Consider the following 23,666-nt stretch of genomic DNA (forward strand, 5'->3'; position numbering starts at 1 on the left):
ATAAATAGGAAAGGTTACTAATGACCTATTGAGTTCTCTACTTGCCTAGTTAGATATTTACTAACAATTGGAAAATATTTGAGATGACCACAACTAACAGTATTGTATGTTTGGGACTGATAGGTGCTCAGAATTCGTAACTTCATAGTATTTGTTTCCAAAATAAACTGCTTTTTTCTTCTATCCTCTCTAGTATCTTCAACAGCATTCCATGTGGCAGTGTGCATTGTCTTAAAAGGGACATAGCTCAGATGAAATGTCCCTCCATGCAGATGTTCTTGACTACTTTTCTCTGCCCCTAAGCATCAGCATCTCCTTATTAAAGGCCAACAAAGATTAGGAGTGGTTTTCAAGAATTGCAGCTTTTGTGCATTTCCCATTGGTTGGTTTCAGTTGCTTAGAAGCTTTCAGTTGGGGGTGCGGCACCATGGCTCACTTGGCTAATCCTCCACCTGAGGCATCGGCATCCCATATGGGTGCCGGGTTCTAGTCCCGGTTGCTCCTCTTCCAGTCCAGCTCTCTGCTGTGGCCAGGGAGGGCAATAGAGAATGGCCCAGGTGCTTGGGCCCTGCACCCACATGGGAGACCAGGAGAAGCACCTGGCTCCTGGCTTTGGATCGGCACAGCGCCGGCCGTAGCGGCCATTTGGGGAGCAAACCAACGGAGGGAAGAACTTTCTTTCTGTCTCTCTCTCTCACTGTCTATAACTCTACCTGTGAAAGAAAGAAAGGAAGAAAGAAAAGAAGCTTTCAGTTCAAAATGACCTCAGGGACTCAGGGAGGCAGTGCTCTGTGAGTCCAGGTAATTTGATGGTTAGAAACCTGGATATTTTCAAGGATATAAGTGCCAGCTGAAACCAGGCGGCACCTGTGTCGCCCCCATTGCCAGTGGCTGCCATCTCATTGCACTGCCAATTTTTTTTTTTTTGACAGGCAGAGTGGACAGTGAGAGAGAGAGAGACAGAGAGAAAGGTCTTCCTTTTGCTGTTGGTTCACCCTCCAATGGCCACCGCGCCTGGCGCGCTGCGACTGGCGCACCGCGCTGATCCCAAGGCAGGAGCCAGGTGCTTCTCCTGGTCTCCCATGCGGGTGCAGGGCCCAAGCACTTGGGCCATCCTCCACTGCACTCCCGGGCCATAGCAGAGAGCTGGCCTGGAAGGGGGGCAACCGGGACAGAATCCAGCAGCCCGACTGGGACTAGAACCAGGTGTGCCGGCGCCGCAAGGTGGAGGATTAGCCTGTTGAGCCACGGCGCTGGCCCGCCAATTTTCTAATGAGAGCCTTTCTAGAGGAACAGGTGGACTCCTGCTGCAGCACATGTGATGTGCGGTGGCCACTGGAGAGAACTGTGCTCTCTGAATCCATGGGGAAAGAAAGCCACCCAATTGTGGAGCCCTCCTGAATTTATATGACTTAAGAAGACTTACTGAAAAGTCATCACTGGGGAAGAACAGAAGATCTTGAAGAGGATCATTCCGATAGGTCTTTTCAAGTTCGTCAATGACGGTTTCATAATCCAAAGGCTCCAGAAGCCTAGGTTTTTCCTGCTGTAGAAAAAGAAAACATGAGGTTACTACTTGGACAGACAGGCCATCTCGTGTCTATTTTTGGTTGAGTTTCATTTTTCAGTTATCAACAAGGCTTTGACATTGCACAGTCCACCCAACTGATTCACAGAAATTCCATTCACTTAAGTATTTTCTCAAGTTTTGAAATAACATTAGAAGCTCCTAAAATACTTGATGTCTCCCTCAGTAATTCAAGCTAACAGCAGCGTCCCCAACAGCCACAGTATCCAGCCCTATCATCTTCACAGAATGGATGTTTATGTAAGTTTTATCTCTGCTGATGTGAAGAAAGGCCTTCTGCTTACTTGCTATAGTATTACAATGACCATGATCATTTTTGTGGAATCAGGTGCTTTCTTGTAAGTTCTGTATGAGTCAACCTTAAAATATTGGTACTGGTCCGGCAATCTAAGTACTACAGACTGTTTCAGTTGTCACTAAGGCATGGATCCTGTGTCAGGATTAATTGCTTGGCTCTGAGCCTCTCTGTCTCTACAGAGAGAAGCTAAGTCATTCTCTAATAGAACTAAACAGCACAGCTATCAAGGACACAGTGCGGTGAAAATGGGCAAGTTTGAAAAATAGACAAATAGTCACACTGCATGAAAATCCTGAAGCTAATAGGAAATGCACTCCCCTTAGAGAAGCCTCCCACAGCACCAAAAATATAAATGCTACAGGGAGAGGATGGGATTGTTTCAATAGAGGATTGATGTATTCACTCAAAACTGTACAGAGTCACAAGGTCAGAAAACTGGAACAGACGCCTCCCCCAACAAAAACAAAAACTCTGAAGCATTAAAAACAGAGCACCATGGATATAACTTGAGTCTCCCCAACCTTTTTTTTTCATTTATTAAACTTTTATTTAATGAATATAAATTTCCAAAGTGCAGCTTATGGATTACAATGGCTTCCCCCCTCCTATAACTTCCCTCCCACCCCTCCCCAACCTTTAGATCAAGTACTTAGGCAATTCAATTGCTCCTGGAAGCATAAGTTATCAACATGAAATCTGGATGCTAAACTGATCTTACCGAAGGAAAAAAAAACACTTGTTTTCTTGACCATGTCAATGACATCGACAGTTTCTTCCCCCAACCTCTTCAGACCACCCCTGCTTCCTTCCCCTTCCCATCTTGCAAAGTACTTAGGCTAGGATTTGAATTGGAAGTTCTTCTTGGAAAGATTTCTGCTAGTAAAGTCAGAGAAACATTCACCAACATTTTAATAATTGCCAGTGAGCTCCTGAAAGTATTAATCTGCATTTATTTGGATGGTTTTCCAAATAAAAACAAAATAAAATGAAATGTGAACAAATTGGGCCAACAGAAAGAATCCCTATGCATTTTCTGCATTAAAGAATCACAAATGTTTAAGTGAGCTGAGGGCAAGGCAGGTAAAAATCCTCTCTGAAAAAGCCCCTCTGGTAAGGTGGGTAGATTTAGCAATTAAAATACATATCTCACCAATACTTAGATAAATGAAGAAGTTTAGTTGTTCATCATAATCTCTTAAGTGAAAGAGCTATGAAATATGAGTAGTTTGAGGCAGAAGATGTAGATATTATGATGAGACTCAGTAACTTGTAAAACTTCTGTCTAGTATCCCTGACTTCTGATATTCTTATTATACTCATATTTAGACTTAATTTCCAATTTCTTATTCTCCAGGCAAGGATTAATTCCAAAGACCACAAATTGATAGCTTAAAATGCAAATGCAGGCTCATAATGTTTGGTTTGATTCCATCATTCATTTTATTTTAGTTTGAGTTGGCTTTCAAGGTTCTTGAGTAGTGATGTTTCACTCCAGCTCAGCACAGACATTGATGGTCTCTATTACCCTTCTCCTGTGACATGACATCACACTTTCATTGGATGCACTGCCCTTCTAGGCCTTCAACTTCACAATAATATGCTCATCATTCTGGATAAGAATTGTTCTTCTTTATTGTCTACTAGAGTGTGTGTATGAAATGTTCCAAATAAAACAAAAGGCCTTAAAATCTCTGCCTTAATTTGTATTGTCTGGTTATGTGCCTTTCCTTCCCACAAGTTTTCTTAGCCTGAGAGTGTGATGCCTGTCATCAGTCTTAGTGAAGTCCGCAGTGTAACTCCTCACATCATTTTGAGTAGGATTGAGTGAGAGTGTGGCTACTGTAGGTGTTGCAAATCATAATTTTAAAGAGAAATGGAATAAGGATGCTTTGGGTGGCCTCCTACAATCTGGTTCTCACTATCTTTTAAATTTTATCTCCTATAAGACACAAAATTAAGCATCAATAAGAAGTTGTAGATGTGAAGACCTTTCAGAGAAGATCTTTTACTGATATACAAACTCCTAAAATTAATCTGACATAAACTAGTACAATAGGCAAATCAGATCCTCCAGGTTATAGGTTATTAATAAAACCATGGAAAGACTAAATCCTAAATTTTCCTTGACAGATTTTACAAAAGGTATAGTCTGCAAGCATCTGTAGGAAGGCATATTTTTATGTGTTTGTTGCAGGCTTTGGCATATTTGTCAACTAATAAATGATTTACTATTTAAAATAGGAGCTGCAATAGCCAGCAAATCTGCTTCACATAATTTATTATCTTTGAACCTCTAGGAAGATAATGAACTTCTATATTTCCATGGATTTTGTTAATCATTGCATAATATTCAAGGTATTATAATTTTATGGATAAGAAGTTTAAAATGAAAACAGCAATGATTTACAATGGTACTTCAAAAACTTCATGGAGAAATGTAATTTAAAAATATTTATTTTGGTGTCAAAAGTTTTTGAAAGCATGTCTCGTTTTTTTCATACTACACAGTTTCCATGAACTTTCTTAAGTACTATCATGTTCTATAGCCTTGGATGTGAGAAAACTTGCCACAAAAGCTTTATGAAACTGTGGTGGTGAGACTCCATCCAGGCTGTACAACTAGCCATTCTCTCTTCAGCAAGGGAGCTATCTGCCCAGTGTTGAAGTCAAAGAGAAGAAGATGTTTACAAGGATGGTGGGATCCATGAATTTCTCACCACTGCTCCTTGTAGCGATCTTGAGCGAGACAAGGAACTGAGTAGCATAGAATTACAGCTCTAACAAGGGTTGAGTTGTCCCTTCTGAATTTAGTGTGCCTGCTTCTTTTGGAAGTGCACCAACTGGGATAAGGTATGTGCCAAAATTACCCTGAATTGGACTGGATTTTTTTTTTTTTACTGCTTTTACTCTTACTCTCTTTCTCCCCAATGAGTAATGAATTTCATTATCTATTCTAAAGTCACTAAGCATGGGAAAAGACACCCACCAGTACCTGTTATTATGCAGTGCGGTTGATGTTGCACCACATTGGTAACAGGCTCTATTCTTCTTATACAGTATTAAGAGATTTGTTTGATCTAGTTCCCCAGAGCCACAGCTCTCCTCCAAATCAAATTCACAGTAGAAGAATGGGCTCATGTCATAAAAACAAATGCTTTCTTCTCTTCTACGTATTCCACAGCTTCTTATGGAACACCAACACGCCATCTAAGCCCTGGAATGGTGCAACTGCCATCCTTGGCAATAGCCCTGGCAGTCAAGAGCCATGCCATTGGTTTGAAACAAGCAGATTGTTCATGCTTTAACTGAAGATCCTTATTTCAAGAGCACAGCAATTCACTGCAAAGATCTGAATTATTTTCACCACTAGAATGCAAAATCAAATACACAAAGAAATGGCACTGAAGGAAAACTTGGGAAGTGTGTGACACTGAATAATTATGATTGAATTACTGATCTAGATCTCTTTCCAGAATAGAAGTACAAGTTAAATCTCACTAAAAATTAACCAAACAACAAAATCATAGACTGCCAGTCTTGTTTAAGGAGAGTCCACCAATGTATAAGAGAGTAGGATTACGGACTTTTTAGGTTAAGAAGCAAACAAGACGGTAACATATGGTGGAGCCAGAATTCCTGCCATTCCAGCCTTCACCTTGTCACTTACAGGCTATAAAACATTAGGCATGATAGTTACAATCCTTATGCCTTCATTTCTCCATCTGTAAAATGGCTTGGGATTAAATAAGGTAGTACTTATGAAGCCCTCAGAAGAGCACCACACATATAGTACTCATTTCCCAAGTGTTAAATATATAAAAGATGTGGATTTTAAATTTTCATAATTTAAAGCATTTGCAAATATGTTTTTGACAGGCAGAGTGGACAGTGAGAGAGAGAGACAGAGAGAAAGGTCTTCCTTTTTCCGTTAGTTCACCCCTCAATGGCCGCTGTGGCCGGTGCACTGCGGCCACTCACACCACTCTGATCCGAAGCCAGGAGCCAGATGCTTCTCCTGGTCTCCCATGCGGGTGCAGGGCCAAAGGACTTGGACCATCCTCCAGTGCACTCCTGGGCCACAACAGAGAGCTAGACTGGAAGAGGAGCAACCAGGACAGAATCCGGCACCCGGGCTGGGACTAGAATCCTGGGGTACCAGTGCCGCAGGCGGAGGATTAGCTTATTGAGCTGCGGCACTGGCCAACATTTGTAAATATTTTTAATAAATAACATTTATAACGTTCATCTAGATACAGGAATTATTTTTATGGGAGTCCATCTTAAAGAAACAAGCACATGCAGAATCCAAACTCATACAAGGACGTTTTGCAATATTAACTTTGTAACAAGATAGAGAAAAGATATTCACATTAATCCAATGAAGTTAAGAGTTAAAAAATAAAACTGGTGGATGCTATACCCAATAAATGAAGACACAAGTGGTTTATAGTTGTCAGAGAATACCATGAGAAAGGCTTAATGCTAAAACTCGCCTTGGCACAGACATTGAGCTAGGACAGAAACAAATGAATAATTGTGCTGTGCATGCCATGGTATATGGAACTATTCCATTCTTCAGTAAAGTTCCTGAATACATAACTTTTTCATATTATTGGCTTTCAAAAAAAGTCACCAGCTTTATTTATGTATTTTAGATGCAGAGAGAGAGTGCTCTCATCTGTCGGTTCACTTCTCAAATGTCTACAATGATTCCTGGATGGGGCTCAAGCTAGGAGCCAGGAATTCAATCTAGGTCTTCCACACAGGCTGCAGGACCCCATATGACTACACTGTTGTGGTGGAGGAGGGATAGGGTGAGACTGGGATTCACGATCAAGATGACAAAGAGTACTACAAAAGGAAAGATCAAGAAAGGGCAGCGTTTCAGAAGGAAAGAAAGCCAGCGTCACCTTGGCAAGGGTTCTAGATGCACACATGTTAATGGCATCAGAGTTCAATCCAGAATACCTAGATCTCTAAGGGGTATGAAGGCCAGAAGGGCAAGGTCAGTGTAAAATGGAAAATACCAAACCAAGGATAAGGAATGATTAGGAAATTGTGGGGAATTCATTGTAGGAAACAGTATCTGCCCATTAAAATAGTTTTTTTTTTTTTTTTTGTTTTTGTTTTTGGAGCTGATATAGTAGACTAAGCCTCTTCCTGTGGCCCCAGTATGCCACATTGGCTCCAGTTTGTGTCACAGCTACTCCTCTTCTGTTGTAGCTCTCTGCTTGGCCTGGGAAAGTAGTGGAAGATGGCCCAAGCGCTTGGGTCCCTGCACCCATGTGGGAGACGCAGAAGAGGCTTCTGGCTCGTGGCTTTGTATCTGTCCAGTTCTGGCCATTGTGGCCATTTGGGGAGTGAGCCAGCGATGGAAGACCCTTCTCTCTGTCTCTCCCTCTCTCTGTCTGTAACTTTACCTCTCAAATAAAAAAATAAATCTTTAAAAATATTTTTGAGGTTTATGACAGGCAAAATAGCTTATGTATCACCATTCATTAAAGGAAAAAATAAGTATCATACAATAAAATTATACAGAAATGAAAATTTTAAAGAATTTTAAAGAAAAATTATTAGGGATATAAGCCCAAATATTAGCAGTTGTTTATATCTGAGTTGGGACTCTGGTATTTAGCATTGTGCTATTTTGATTTTTTTCATGTTCTGAAAATTTTCTATAATGAGGATGTATTGCTTTCATCATGGTGAAAAGATGAATTTGGTTTCTCACAACTCTCACACCTTCATGGCAACATTAGGGAGTTACTGTGACAGGGCCTATCCTGGGATGGAATACACCTGGATTCACCTGTTTGTAACTGTTTCAATATCTGCCTGTCAGCAGAGAGAGATGGTGCTAGCCAGTGCCAGGCAGCATACAGCTCTGGATGTGTGTGGGAGAAATATTAGGTATACTAAGGGAAACGAATTAAAATTATCAGCAACTATATGTGCATGTGCAACCTCTTATCTATAGTTGCCATATAGCATTAGAATATCTAATCAGAGGTATGTGTATAGTCATATTAAGGAGACAAAGTACCTAACATATATATATATATATATATATATATATACTATCTAAATTAGATATACTATCTAATATATAATATATATACATATATATACACACACACACACATATATATATATAAATATATATATATATATACATATATCTTTGGGGCTCAGTCTTTTTGGATACAAATCCACGAATCCAACTGAGCCTTATGCTGGCATAATAAAATACTACTTCCTGTTAAAGGCCTTTGTCCATGAATCCCACTACATTACTTGATTTAAAAATTGGTTACCGTTGAAAAATCCACCAGAGAGGGAGACTAGAAATATGACAGTGGGACTTCCCATAGGAGTTCAATCACTAAGAGTCAAGTAATTAAAAACGATACACAAAACACTGAGGAAAAGAGACCAGGGGAAATGATCGCATATTAGGTATGGGAATCTAAAAGCGAATGCCAGCAAAACAGAGCAGCACAGTGAAAAATTTGATAACTAAAGTATTTTTAGCTCTGTAAGAAACCATAAACATCTGGTAAGTTACTTAAACACCTATCTGCACTGGACATGTTGCAAAGAATAAAAGTCCAAATCTCTAGCTTGAGGTTCAGTTATTTGTGCAGCATCTATGTAACTTGGACAACTCATGTGAGGCTCAGCTGATGTTGAGACAAGTGTGTAAAAGGGCAGCTAATGCAGAACCCAATTACTTGAGCTGTCATTGCTGTCTCCAAGGTCCTGCATTAGCAGGAATCTGGAGTTGGGAACTGTAGCCCAGTATTGAACCCAGACACTATGACATGGGACATGGGCACCCAGCAGCTGGCATCTTAACTACTAGTCCAAACGCTTGCATTTGAGTCTAAGCTTAAAGTACAACTGGGAAGCTGAGTCTCGGTTACTCCACTCCAGTGTTCTCAATCTGGAGTATTTATTATTTGCCTTGTCAGAAGATCCAGCCTTTGTAAGGAATGCTTACTCAAAACAGCTTCTTCCCCTGGCTTTGAGAGTTTTGTACTCTTTAGTGACATGCAGAGTATCCTGTGTGGCTCTTTGGAACACCCTCACTCTTCCTGAACCATCCCTGTCATTTCCAGACACCTGAATTTTTGTTCTACTTTCAGTGTTCATAACAAATAATCCTATATCTCAGTATCTTCTTCAGTTTGTAAATCTGTTCATCCTGGTTAATGACATAGAAAAAGAAACAAAAACAGATATTTACTGTAGGATCAATAGATTTGGCTCCAAGAGAACATTACATGCAAATTATAAAAATTATCTTCACAACTGGGCATACAGATGAGATAATCACTCACAGGGATGACACACAGGGTCTTTGGGGAGCCCCTAAAAATGTCAATCTTGAAATCTCCAAAACAGATCAGAAAAAGCACAGCTGTTAATGAATTTTAGTGATGTTAAGATAATGGAGTAAGTTTCTCAAAAGAAATAAAAGATCTAATGACACATAGATTCTTCAGACTTTAACATAATCCAGGACCCTTTGGCCTTTATGTAATTGGAATGGTACCAACGTCCACACTATTTGTGTTTAAAACAAATGAGAAGATTGGGGAGAGTCCATCCAGCTGGATCCACTGCCACAGCTGTCAGACTGTGCTCTTGTGAAGACTTAATTCATCCTTTCATTAGAGTGAGTTCCACTCAAGTGTTTGAGCTTCAGAAAACAAGGCTAGCTTTTCTTACCAAAAAGGAAATGATTAAGTAAAGAATAGGCTGTCTTACGCTGACCCTTTAACCTTCTCTGTCTTGAACCACATATTTTCATGAGAATGGAAAAACACCAGTTAAATCAAAGTTAAGAACTGTACAGCTGGGCAAACTCAGATTAAGTTGGGTTTGGAAATGGTTCCCTTGGTAACAAAGACAGACACAGACCACAGAAGAAATCAGCAGGGAGTCATTGAGCATCTTAGTCCATTTCAGTGAAATAAAACAGGTTAAACTTGGGAAAGTATAAAGTGTTTTGAAAATACATGGGGCAATTAGTTCATCATATTTAATACAAACATCAGAAATTTCTATTTTGTTAGCCCTTATATCACAAGGAAACCAAAGACAGAAATGAGCTTTACAGGATTTAGGATATAAGGTGTATTCTCAAATTGGATTCAGACTTTTGCAGTCTTGTTTTTAAGAAAATCTGATCATATATATCTCTATGAGCACACCAAAATCCACACATTTTAGTAAATGAAAATCAAAGAAATCGAAGAGGATACTTCTTGTAAAGAAGTAGAAAATAGTCAAGAACATGTAAATCAAATTAAATTACATGTTGCATTTAGTTTTCTAGAAACACTTAGAAGATAATAAATACCATTAAAAATACAAAATACATCTCAACCCAATTACAAGACTGTCTGGCACCAGGAAAACTAATACCTTTGAGAAAACTGTGGGGAATTTTAGAATAATTTGTGTGAAGTCTGAGGTGAAAGCTGCCATCAGTTTAAACCCTGATACTATTTCCATACTTTAACAATTGCATAAACTTGCACTTAAAAGTCAAGTGCTATGTGTGTGCACACACATAGATGTTATATACACTAATATAAATAGTTAAGCAACGTGCATCCATTATTTTTAATAAATTTTCCCATAATGAGGCTATTCTTTCATTTCCTTTTTCACCTGTGCTACTTGAAATTGACGATGCATGGTGAGTATTTGTGGTTTTTGGCCTATGCCACACCCATCATGATTTCTTCTACCGCTTGTATTTTTATTTCCATTTGAGGATTTCACTCCCCATTCCATAAGGACTTGTCTTGGTGGGTTTGATTATTAAAAAGGTTCTGCTGGGGGCTGGCGCTGTGGTGTAGCGGGTAAAGCCGCTGCCTGCAGTGCCAGCATCTCATATGGATGCTGGTTCGAGATCAGCTGTTCCACTTCTGATCCAGCTCTCTGCTGTGGCCAGGGAAAGCAGTATAAGATGGCTCAAGTCTGTGGGCCCCTGCACCTGTGTGGGAGACCCAGAAGAAGCTCCTGGCTCCTGGCTACGAATTGGCGCAGCTCTGGCCATTGTGGCTAACCTGGGAGTGAACCAGTGGATGGAAGACTCTCTCTCTGCCTCTTTTTCTCTCTCTGTGTAACTCTTTCAAATAAATAAATAAATCTTAAAAAAAAAAAAAAAAAAAAAGGTTCTGCTCTCCTGTTGCCATGGGTATGTAGTTAGGTCCATTCACCTCCTCCTTCCAGAACTCAGATCATGAATGGAGGAAGAAAAAACTGAGGAAATGACTGGAATTCAGTCATTTCTGGGAATGCATTCCTGCCATGTAGTCTATTACTTCCAATCACTGAGACAACCCCTCTCTTCCCTTGCCCTACGCTTTTCTGAGTCTGTTCCTAGTTCTTCTCCAAGGAGCTGCTCTGTCCTGCATTGTGTTCCCTTACTCACCAAAGTGTCTGATGTTTGTAACTAAAGAAATCCATTGTGGCACGATACAAGAAGCAGCATCTATAAGGGATAGTTCTTGCCTCAATTTATGTTTATTTTGATACAGATGGTCTTAAAGATCATCTTTTGTCATCATCTTAAAGTCATCTCTTGCAGTCAATGACTTCTTCAACATACATCCTATAAAAAATACACCAGGCTTCCTGGGAATGGGCGACTTAAGTGCATTCTTAGCTATCTAAAGTGATACCCTCAGTGCAATTCTGACCTCTAGTTTTCCACTAAGTCTAATTCATTCAACTCATTACTCTTATGAGATCAGAACATCTGGAAGCCAAAAAGAAGAAACTTATGACCACACTTGATTCCAGTGCTGATATCGTCACATGCTATAATTTTGCTTTTCGTGGGAGGTACCTGGTTGGCTTGGAAGTGCTGGCAGACACTGTAGCTTTGGACAGATGAAGCATCTCTCTCTATAGTTTTGTTGTCATGTTTTAAAAAGCTAATAAGCTATTATTAAAGAGACAATAAATTTTTTGCATATCCAAAGTTTTCCAAACACTTTGACATCCTTCAGACTAATGATTTAAAAGTCAATTAACAACTTATACACAACAAATCACATTTATTTTTTGAAGTTTAACATTCTTCCTTTCTGAGCAGAAAATTGATACAATAATTCAACTTAATCATGTATTTAATCTTTCCAAATTACGACATGTAATTTAGGAAGGAAATTCTCTTTTTACTGACTTCCTATGCACCAGAGATCATACAGAATGATTTCGGTAAAAAGTAAAAATAGAAAGGCAGTTAAAAAGGAAACCATCAAGTGCAGAATACTAATTCAAAAACTAAAGGAAGTCATTCTACTTGATCTAACAAATAAGTTTCATGTTTCTTGAACTTTTTAGATAATACAACTGCACTATCTCAATTGCATCTTGTCTTTGATTAGTGGATTAATAAATGTTAAATATTTCTTAGTAAATCTCTTTAAAATTGAATTAATAAGGTAGATTTGATTTCCAGAATAATTAAATAATCCAACAGAGTAAAATATACAGTTTCAAACAGAAATTGAAGAAAACAGAGTATACAAAATTGTCAATCTGGATCAAAAGGGTATAAAGTTTGGGGCACAGACTTCTCTGGAAATCACAGAGTTCTGGCTAGTCATTATAGATTACTATGAAATAAATCATTTCTAAAATTGCCACAGAGAAAGAAAAGATTTGTTGAGTTCAAAATCTACATGATCATTGTTAAAATCAGTAATCTATGACAGCTAGCTCAACAAGCATTATTTCTCTGTTCCTCACAATATATGAGTATACCCAGAAGTCCAAAAGAAGTTAACATTTTATTCTCTAACTTAACTTTAGACCTTGTTTCCATCTGTTGGAGGTGTTTTGTCACTTGAATTACTTTTTCCCTTTCACATAAGGAGTAGCTCTGTAGCTGGTCTCGGTATACTGGGTTAGGGTGTAAAAAAGCTTAGATGAATGGAACTCCCAATCTGGCTTTGGCTGCTTTAACTAAACTGGGCTTAGGCCAAGGAGAAAAAATGTAGTATTTCTGACACATAGAGATTGAAGACTCCAAACCCCTCCCCACTCCAGGTACTCAGCTTGATGCAATCCAGAATTGTGTCTATGAGTGACTTTGACATCAAAAATGTCTCTGGAAGGAAAGTGCAAATAGTGCCCGGGGGTTTCATTTGTTGCAGCCACAGAAAAGATAATGTCACTATGTTTTTCCTTTTCTGTTGTTCTTGGGGATGGGAATATTTTATTTGGTTTTAATAATACTTTATAACACTGGTAAGACGTGTAGCTTTGCAGTGTTCAGACTGTCTTTGGAATGTACATTATCAAATTTATTTCTAATAAGCGATCTTAAGACAAGATAGGTATTGATATGAGCATTTTAGGGAAACGGAAACTGATGTGCAGCGTGATTTAAGTAACTTCCCTGGGTTGTGTGTATAAGACTGTAAGAGAGCAGACAGAAGGATCTCCAACATCCATCTAAAATCTTAACACTCAACTTGTTTCACTTCCCTGGACTTTGTTTTCTAAAGTGGAAAGCACATCTTGAGAAAGGATTGAACAATCTTTTATTCCATAGAAGAGACAACCTGTGAAAGGAGATAGGCCTATCTTGGGCAGACCAAAAGCAGGCAACCATAGAAGGAAAGTCCCCAGTGTCTTCCTTAGAAGAAAGCTAGTCACTGTATGAATGATCTTAATTAAATTTGAATGCGTTGCTACTGAAAGCTGTGCTGTGCGAAAACACTGCTTTCTTACTGGCTGTTTTCCCCCACAGTGCTTGGTAGCAATACGTTCAAATTCAATTAAGATAATTCATACAGTGATTAGTTTCATAATATAGGGAGATACCAGGGAGTGTCCTCTTGCCAATACTGTATGTGTGGTTTGTGCAAGATAGACATGGACTTCTTTTGTGTGTTTTCTCATTTAGTGGACACTGAAGTAAACCTCAGGTGACAAAACCCATGGTGTTTCTAAATTCCATCCAGACACATACACAGCAGGAATTTTTTGCTTTTTGGATTGGTATAAATATTAAAATGATCTCAAGCCAAATTTTTGAAACAGTTTCCCTCTTTAACAAGTTGTTGATAAACAAGTGACAATGCTCTTGTGAAACTGGAAGTGAGGACACAAATGGTGAATGGGGAGAAAAAGATTGGTTTTAGGACTTTGCATATTTTAGTTGTGAACTGCTAAGTGCAAAAGCCCAGGCCATGGTCCATGGGAACATGGTTGAGGGGCTTCACTGTGTGTGTCCACCAATGAACAAACTAGTAAGTTCTATTCATGTTAAATTACCTCCAAATAATTTCATTGTTAGCAGAAAGAGAGCCACTGTGAATTGAAAAGTAGTGCACTTGTACCTGGTTTTTTGACCTATCAAGGGTTGACCAACTACTCATTAATTTGATTATTCATGTTTATAAATGTTTTTTGATAGTCTCTTTTTCTCTGATATCCTCTCTCTCTCTCCGTATATCATTTAAAAAGCTACTGCTATTTCTAGATTTAAAATGCTTACATGAACAAGAAAGATTTTTTTTTTACCCCTAGAACACCTAGAAGTAATCACCTTCTTTGAACAGGACATAGTTAGTAACATTTGGGACATTTTGTTTGTCACAATAAGGAATGGGTTGCCACTAGTATCTACTAGATAAAAGCCAAGGTGTTGCTAAAGACTCACTTTGTAGGGTATTTAGCAACACCTACAAACAGTCTTCCACAAAACAGAATTTTCAGACCCTAGATGACAATAATGGTGGTACTGAGAAACTCTGCCCAAGAGAAAGAAAGCAAAGCTTGAACCACTCTGTAAAATCAATGTTCTTCTCAGATGAGCTACCCAATAATGTGCTGCAGCCGTTTATCAGATAAAGTGGGTCTTCCCATTCCATGTAACCATGGAAATGCTCTAGCATTCAGCTCTGATGTACAACTACCAGTAGTTCTTAACAGATAAAAATCTAGAATTTTGTAAATAGCACATGTTCCCAGGTTTTCACTTTGACAGCAGGAAATAATACGGCAAAAACATTTTAAATAGTACAACTACACAAAATTGTTTTAGCCTTTAAAATATATAAGTTCTAATGGTCTTCCTTAGTCTACGATTCAATACTTATTGACTTTTCCTTTCATATTTTTGATTGCTCATTCTAAGAATTTTAAAGTAAGTAATTAATGGTACATGATAGTGGAACAGTAACATTTTTGAGAAAACATGACTATGTAAGTCATCAATTGGCTTCTTAATTTAGACATTTGTAGGTCTCTCTTTAATAAAGACAGCAAGTGCTTTAGAAACTAGAGTTTGCACCATATTAAGGGAAACAGCCAAATTCCAAGTATCCAATGATATTTTAAGATTTAAATTCTTTATCAATATGTTGTAAAAGAGTTACATATGGTGTTGATACAATAAATACATACACTTTAATGTATCAATTAAAATTTTAAAAATTAAAAATATAAAAAGATGGAAATATCTATGTACATACTTGTAAATCAATGTGATTTCAAAAATAATTATATAAGTAAAACAGTATATTTATAAGGCAAATGGAATATCTGTTCCTTCTAGGACTTTGCCCAATGGCCTATGTTAGAATATCACTGTGGAGACAAGCCTTTTTTTATTTTAAATATCGTTTTAATTTTATTTAAGGTATACAAATTTCACAAATTTAATATACACAGATTTAGGAACATAGTGATATTTCACACCCTACCTTCCCTCCTGCCCAGACTCCCACTGTTCTTCCTCCCCCCCCTCCTATTCCCACTCTTTATTTTTACAAATATCTAGTTTCAGCTTACTTTATACTCATAAGATTAACCCTACACCAAGTAAAAAGCTCATGGCTTTAGAAGACCATCAGTAGGAAAGAAAAAAAAAATGTTTTTTTTCAACAGTCAAGACAAGGGCTGTAACAATCAAAGCATCTCAAAATGTCAGTTTCAATCTAATACATTACATTTTAGGTACTCTATTAGTTACCAAAGATCAGGAAAAACATATGGTGAGATACGCCTTTTTAAGAGAAAATACTGAAGAGAAAGCAGAAAGGAAAAGCATCAACACTCAGATACCTACAGAACTGAGTCTGTGGATTTCCTCTTGATTTATTCTCCTCACTGTCCGTCTCTTCTTCCAAAATTCACTGGGTTCCCGTTTGAAAACCTTTGCTCGGAAGCTCATTATATTGCATTAATTTGACTCATAAAATATTTTGAAAATGTCAATTAATCCAGCTTTTCACTTTTGAAACTTCACCTCCCCAAATAAATCTTCCTTCTCTGGTAAAAAGGGAAATTCTTGTGCTACACTAAAATAACTCAAGAAAGGAAAGAAAACCAACAAGTTACCACTTCCTTTGAGTAACTACCTACCAGCTACCCAGAAACTGCTTGTATGCATATATCCTCCCAAATCCCCTGCTTTAAAGCAAGACAGAAACACAAAATGACTTTGGACCTTTAAGAGAACTGCCCATAACAGTATAAACCATATGATGTGAAATCACTCATGGAACCGAATCAAGATGAAACCAAATAACTAAACTCTAAGGCTTCATGTCTGCTACTGAAACAGTCATGTGAACTTTATAATCAGGGCTAGATCTAAAAGGTAAACCGTAAATGTGTAGCCAAGGTCCAAGAATTCTGTTCATGTGAATGTATATTAAAGTAGTGATCTTCCAAAGTAGATGCCCAATATGTTCAATTAGGATTTAAGGATAAATTTTAAGATTCTATGTGTATTAGTTATCTGAATAAAGAACTTAAGTTTTGTTGATACTTAATACAATACATGTAAATATGGACACCTTACTTCTGTAGGGTCAAATGGTTACAAGTAGTTAATTCCATCATCTATAGGCTTCATTCACTTTTCTGGGGCTGTTTAATGTACAACTCTCCTGTCAAAGCCACTTGGATGCTCTTTCCAGTCTTAGCTGTCCGGTGGCATTTGCCTGAACACACACAACTATACACAGTTGGCTTTTCATTTCGACCTGTGATCTCTCTTCATTCACTAGGTTATCTGCTGTACCCGAGTTGGAATTCTTATTTGCTTCATTCACTGAATCTATGTGTTTAAACAATTGCCTGGTTCTAAGAATTATATAATTCCCAAGAGAATAGAGAAAATGAGAGTGTGTTCAGTTTTTTTCAACTAGATGAGAGAGACAGAAAATATTTGGAGCTCACAGGACTAGATTGTTCTCTTTTTCTCAGTAATAATCAGATTTAAAAGAAGCAAATACATATTCACATAGCCATTCATGTATCTCCACCTGTCATGAGTAATTTGTGCTACAGAGGCAACAAGGGGTTCTGATTATTCCTCATCTCAGCATGGAGAGTGAGGAGGAGGAGACTTCCTATGAAAACCATCAGAGTAATAACACTGACAAATTCGGGTGGTAAACTATCTTTCTTATGTCATCGGCTTAACTAGGTCAAGAGAAGAAGCCCTTTTGACCCACAGTCTTTGGATAATTAGGAATTCTATCATATATCGTTAGCTCTAAATAGATTTCATCTTCTAAGTGTCTCTTTGATCTCTATCAAATGAGCAGACATATTGTGGCACATGCAGAATTTCAGATTCAAGGTTTTTCCTTGTATGATATTATGAAAGTCTGCCTTTGGATCATCTGATTTCCTAGACTCAGGTAAGGACCAAGCCTTTTACAATACTTCAGGGGTCAGGAACTCATTCAAGAATCTAATACAAGCTGTGGAACTACAAACAAGAAGAACGTAAGCACTCAGAAAATATGTATGCATGGTGAGGACTCACAGCTTCTGTGCCCCTCCCTACTGATGGTCTCCTAAAGCCATGACTCACAGTTTTGGAAGGCAGGCGTACTGCTCTGTAAGAAAGCACCTAACAATTGAGAAACTCTTAAGTCACTTCCTCTCTTTCTAAGATTTGCATCTGGTTTGTCCTCTATTCCTCTTTAGGCACCACAGTTCTTTTTCCTGCAGTCCCTCCCATTTCTCAACTTCTGCAATCTGATGATGACTCATTTCTTCATGTACTCAACTATTGGTCACAGCTCCCTCACATATTGGCAAAAGGAGGTATGTCCAGAAAGCAACTGGGATGTCAGACAGAACTTGTGGAACTGCAAAGGAGGGGAAAATCCATTGGCAAAGCCTAGATGGCACGGTTGAGGACACCCACGGGGCTTTGCCTTTCTTGTTTTTAGCCCCCTCTGTTTCTCAAACATTCTGTGAGGCAGCCCACACCATTCCAACAAGACTTTTATTACTTAATTTAAATCGTCCAACAGCCCTGTTAGGTAGAAATTGTTTTTATGGTTATCATTACCCGAATTGCACAGAGAAGGACATTTGGGTCTGGAGAAGTTAAGCAGTTGGTCCAAAGTTTATAGCAAATTAGTAGCACAACTTGAATTTAAAACTTGCCAATCCATATCTAGAGCTTGTGTTCTTAACCAGAATGGAGAGTCAAAGATACCACGAGTTTGTCTATGAGGGAGGTAGATAACATGACTAAGCAAAAAGGGTGTAAGAGAAGGCTTCTTTCCCAACTTTCAGTGTGCAATACCATTGAATGTCATGTCAAGAGCATAGGCAAAGGACGTGTCTAGCACCACTGTTATGTTGTCAGTAGGAATTCAAGACTGGATGTGCGCAGCAGAAAGGCGTGGGATGAGTTCAATGTAAAGGACTAACAGTAAATCTGAGTGTTTGGAGAACAGAAGAACATAGAATTGAGAACACAGTCTTGAAGTTCATTTACATTTGGTGGATGGAAGGCAGTTTAGGAAACACTGAGAAGGGACAGAGATACAGGGGAGGGACTCCCAGGGTGCTACAGAGAGCAGATGTCCACAAGAGGGGCACTTAAAGAAGGTGGAGCATGGCATCTGGGAGCCAGGATGTTGAGTCTGAGAACAGTTAAAGAGATTCTTTGTCAGAGACGGACAAGTGAAAATCTAAGGACATTGCAGTCTTGCATCCAGACAGCCTTGTGTTTAAACCTTCTTTCATCATCTATCAAGTGACCTCCAGCCAGTTACTTGACTTCCCTCTGCCTATTTCTTACAAATAAAGTGGACCAACTTAGTACACAGCTTTGGGTTGTTGTGAAATAATATATTTCTATCTAAAATAGAGGAAAAATATGCTACATATGGACATAGGTAAACTTATTTATTGAGTATGATTGGCATTTTCCAAGTTTTATACAAGTATATATGTATGTATATGATATCTGCCCTATATGAGGCATGCATTTCCTTTTAATGTTGTTTATCTAAGAGCTTTTTGAAGCCTCCCCTCATGTATGCATATACAGGTATGTGAAAATACAAAATGCCAAACCTCACTCATTCTCATGTATGTAATCAAAGTCTGGCCCTATGGTGTCCCATCAGGGAAAGTTAGTCTGAAAGTTTCAACAGTCAAGGATCTGTATGTTTGGAAGTTGGCTAAAATAGGAAGTTTGAACCATGTTTCATATGAAATAGAAATTTTAATGTTAAGATTCAGAAATTTGAGAAAAGTCCTGGAAATCCCTATTAATTTTCTGTTCCAACTGTTAACAGATTACCACACATTTAATGGCTTCAATCAGTCTATTTGTTATCTCCCTGTTTATGTGGGCCAGAAGTTTGGTTCAGCTTTTGTCTGTGTGGAGTCTCATCCGGCTGAAAGGTCAGTGTCAGCAGGCTGGCATCCTTTGCTGGAGGCTCTAGGGCAGAACTGGGTTCCAGGCAACTGCAAGGTTCTTGGCAAAATCCATTCCTCTCAGGTGTCAGACTGAGGTGGCTGTTTCTATGCTGTCTGCTACCAGGAGTATTCCTCAGCATCCAGGGGTCACTGATATTCCCTGGCCCAAGATCTCCTCTTTTCCTTTTTTTTTTTTTTTTTTGCTTCGTTTACTTAAAAGGCAGAGAAAGAGGGGTCCAAGAGGGGGTGGGGAGAGAGATATAGTCAGACAGAGACAGACTCTCGTCTGCTGGTTCACTACCAAAATGCCCACAACAGCTGGGACTGGGCCGGGCCAAAGCCAGGAGTCTGGAAACTCAGGCCAGGTTCCTACATCAGTAATAGGTACCCAAGACCTTGGGCCATCATTACTTCCTCCTAGGCTGTTCATTAGCAGTTAGCAGGGAGCAAAGCTGAGACATGAACCCAGCACCCCATGTACAGGATACAGGTGTCCCAAGTGGTGTCTTAGCCTCCATGGAAGTGCCTTCATCTTCCTGCCCTTTCTAAGGCAGAAAAACAGCAGACTGAACCCATTTCTCACTTTGAATCTATCTACCCAACTTCTCTTCTTCATCTTTCTAACAGATCTCTTGTGCATGCATAGCTCCAGACTATCCAAAGAAACACTGTTTCTGAGGCCTTGTGTGATCAGATTGGTCTCACCAGAAAATCAGGATAAATTCTACATTTTTAATGTCAGCTAGTTAGTAACCTTAATTTGCATCTGCAAAGTCCCTTCACAGCAGTACTGTAGTTAGAGTTTACAAGAAGGGAATCTTCAGTGGGAGGAGGTATCTTTAGAATACTGTCTACCAAACTTCTCCTGGAAAGTGTGTGTGTGTGTATTTGTGTGTGTATGTGTGTCTAGGTTTTAAAAATAATTTTAAGATAAAAAACGTACTGGGAAAAGCACATTTGGCTTTTGAGTGTGGCTTCCACTGAGCAGCGAGGTGGGATCCAGGTTGCAGCAGAGTTAAGAAATGAGTAGGAGGAAACAGAAATTTTGTTTATAGAGTATTTATCAGAAACAATTGGCAGCAAAAAAGATGAGAAATATAGTAGTGCAGCAGAAGGGAACTGGAGGAGTTGGAAAAGGTAGACAAACGGTGGTGAAGGCATCAAAAGATAAGCCCAGGAAACAAAGTCAGCAAGCGAAAGACAGCAACCTAACCAAAGGTCTTCTTTAAGACATTCAGTTGTGTCATGTCTAAAACTGCTCAACTATAATTACACTCAACTACATACACTGTGCAATCTACAAAGGATATCACTGCTGAATCTAAGATTCCAGGGGGCTGAGCCTTGGCTTCCACTGATAGGGCATCGGAATCTACTTCATAGAAATGACTCAACGCGTAGCATGAGGAATTGAGAGTAACTGGAACCTTGGTGGTTAAGACTCAGACAAGCACAGACGACATAATATGGCAGTATGAAAATTCTGATCTTAGCACCTGGCAAAGCACTTTCTATGCATCTGTTTACTTGCTCTCTGTATTCCATCTTTATTTAAATTTATTTTCACCTGTGAAGTTTTCATCATTTGTCGTGATTGCATCTTCAATGTTCGAGAACATTTATAACTTGCTTTATTTCTGTCTGTTCCATTTCCCACCAGTTTCTGCTTTAGCAGCCAATAAGTATGAAGCACAGGCTTTCTCTTTGAGAAAAAAAAAAAAAAAAAAAAAAAAAGGATGGTCCACCACGAATCTGCAGGCTCAGCTCACACAGGATGTGGTGTTTAAAGGAAGTAAAACATCAAGCGGCTACTTCCTTCTTCACTGGGGGCACTCCTGAGCATGCCCCAAGCAGCAATGTTCCTAAAGTTAGTTGCACTCAGGGTCACTACTTCCTGTTAGAAAGGCAACTCAACTCAACAGCTCTGAGCTACCAATGAGAAAGTAGATGTCTCTGAGGGAGTTTAAATGACCATAAGGAAAACTTACAGTGAGTACCCTCTGTGAAATATTCATACAATGGTTTTCCTCTCAGCAAGTCCTTAATCCAAACAGCATTACTTTCAGTATAAAAGATTTAGAAACTTCATTGAAAATAAAGAGCACAAGGCAATATGGATCACATTGATGGAGAACGTAGATAAACCAACCACAGAAACAGACTGTAGTTTGTGTGTGTGACGTGTGTGTAGGGGATTGTAGGTATTTGTTGAATAAGTATGTGTGTACTCTGTGTGTGATATTTGTTTTGTGTATTATGTGTGTTTTTTGTGTTTGACGTGGTATGGTTATATATTTGTGATGTGGGTATGTGCATTTAAGCATATGTATACATTATTATCTCATTAAAATAACTCATAGTATTTCATTCATAATTTTCCAGATATGTATCAAGTTGTAATCAGACTTGTTTATATTATGGCATTTTATAGGATTCATAAGATAATAGTTTTCAATTAGGATTTGATGGACAAGAGGTATGTGTAGGTAAGGAAATTATGGCTCACAGAGTTTAGTAAGCCTGTCTTAGGATCTAACAGCAAGTGGGAATGGAGATACACTCTTTCAGTAATGAAGTTTATCAATGATTAAAGACTTCTAGAAAAATTATTGCAGTCCAGTGACATATATGAGTATCTTACCAATAACTACGTGTATCTTAATGCAGTGTTCAGGAAAAAAGGAATATTGATTTTAGGGTTTATTATTTTCTTAACTTCATGTTGGTGTTTAGGCACTTATTACCCATCTTGAGGTTTTTGATGCTTTATGGTAAAGACAACCAACTGTCTTCAAGATGTCGTGGTATTTACCATTTCCAGCTTGAGACTGGTCTGTTCTTGAAAATGAGAATTTTTTTTGTTTTTTAAGATTTATTTTATTTATTTGAAAGACAGAGATACAGAGAGAGGTAGAGACAGAAAGAGAGGTATTCCATCTGCTGGTTCACTCCCCAGTTGGCTGCAACAGCTGGAGCTGTGCTGATCCAAAGCCAGGAGCCAGGAGCTTCTTCTGGGTCTCCCATTTGGGTGCAGGGGCCCAAGGACTTGGGCCATCTTCTACTGCTTTCCCAGGCCATAGCAGAGAGCTGGATCAGAAGAGGAGCAACCAGGACTAGAAATAGAGCCCATATGGGATGCTGGTGCTTCAGGCCAGGGCATTAACCCGTGTCACCATAGCGCTGGCCCCAGAAAATGGGAAATTGTTAAGAGACAAAATTCACTCTTAGGGAGCCCATATTCTAATTCGCATCCTACTGCCTCCAACGTTAGAAGCCAGGTTGTAACAGCAAAGACACTGACAACTACAAAAATACTATGGCTGGGCCAGCGCTGTGGCATAGTAGGCTAAGCTTCTGCCTGCGGTGCCAGATCCCATATGGGCACCGGTTCAAGTCCCGGCTGCCTCTCTTCCTATCCAGCTCTCTGATATGGCCTAGAAAAGCAGTGGAAGATGGCCCAAGTGCTTGGGCACCTGCACCCATATGGGAGACTCAGAAGAAGCTCTTGGATCCTGGTTTTGGACTGGCTCAGCTCCAGCTTTTGCAGCCATCTGTGGAGTTAACCAGCAGATGGAAGACTTTTCTGTCTCTCATTCTCTCTGTAACTCTACCTCTCAAATAAATAAATAAATAAATAAAATCTTTTTTAAAATATATCATGGCTACTATAAGAATAAATACAAATGGTTTGCTACTGCTCTTTAAAATACCAATTAAAATACCTGCATCCCGCAATAAAGTGTCTTGATTTTTACCAGATTCTGGCTCCAGACCTCAGCACCCTGATAATGCAGATCTGGGAGGCAGTGGTGATATGGCAGAACTAGGCAAGGAGTCAGGTAGGAATAGCTGAGCTGGAATATTTCCTCACAATCTCTGCACAGCACTGCACTCAACTCCACATCCGTACCTGCCAATCCAGCATACCTACTTTCCATCCAGGCCCAGGAAAGAGGAGATGCCACGATGGCCATATGCAAAGTAAATTTCACAAGGAAGCACCAGGAATTCCCCAGCAAGTCTCACCCATGCTAAATTCCACCTCATTTGTATATTCAATTA

The 23,666-nt window shown here is 39.0% G+C and overlaps 1 protein-coding gene across 1 annotated transcript in view; it reads right to left on the minus strand.

Annotated features, from left to right (window-relative positions):
• Positions 1-16,095, minus strand: part of DOCK10 (dedicator of cytokinesis 10) — a 185,920-nt gene extending 169,825 nt beyond the window's left edge. The window contains exons 1-2 of the mRNA XM_062197273.1: positions 15,991-16,095; positions 1,427-1,543 (exon numbers count right to left, since the gene is read on the minus strand). Of these exons, the coding sequence (XP_062053257.1) occupies positions 1,427-1,543; positions 15,991-16,095 (222 nt within the window). The remainder of the gene's footprint in view (positions 1-1,426; positions 1,544-15,990) is intronic.
• Positions 16,096-23,666: the final 7,571 nt, after the last annotated feature.

This window comes from Lepus europaeus, chromosome 1 (assembly GCF_033115175.1).
Source record: "Lepus europaeus isolate LE1 chromosome 1, mLepTim1.pri, whole genome shotgun sequence".
In the NCBI taxonomy this organism is placed as follows: Eukaryota; Metazoa; Chordata; class Mammalia; order Lagomorpha; family Leporidae; genus Lepus; species Lepus europaeus.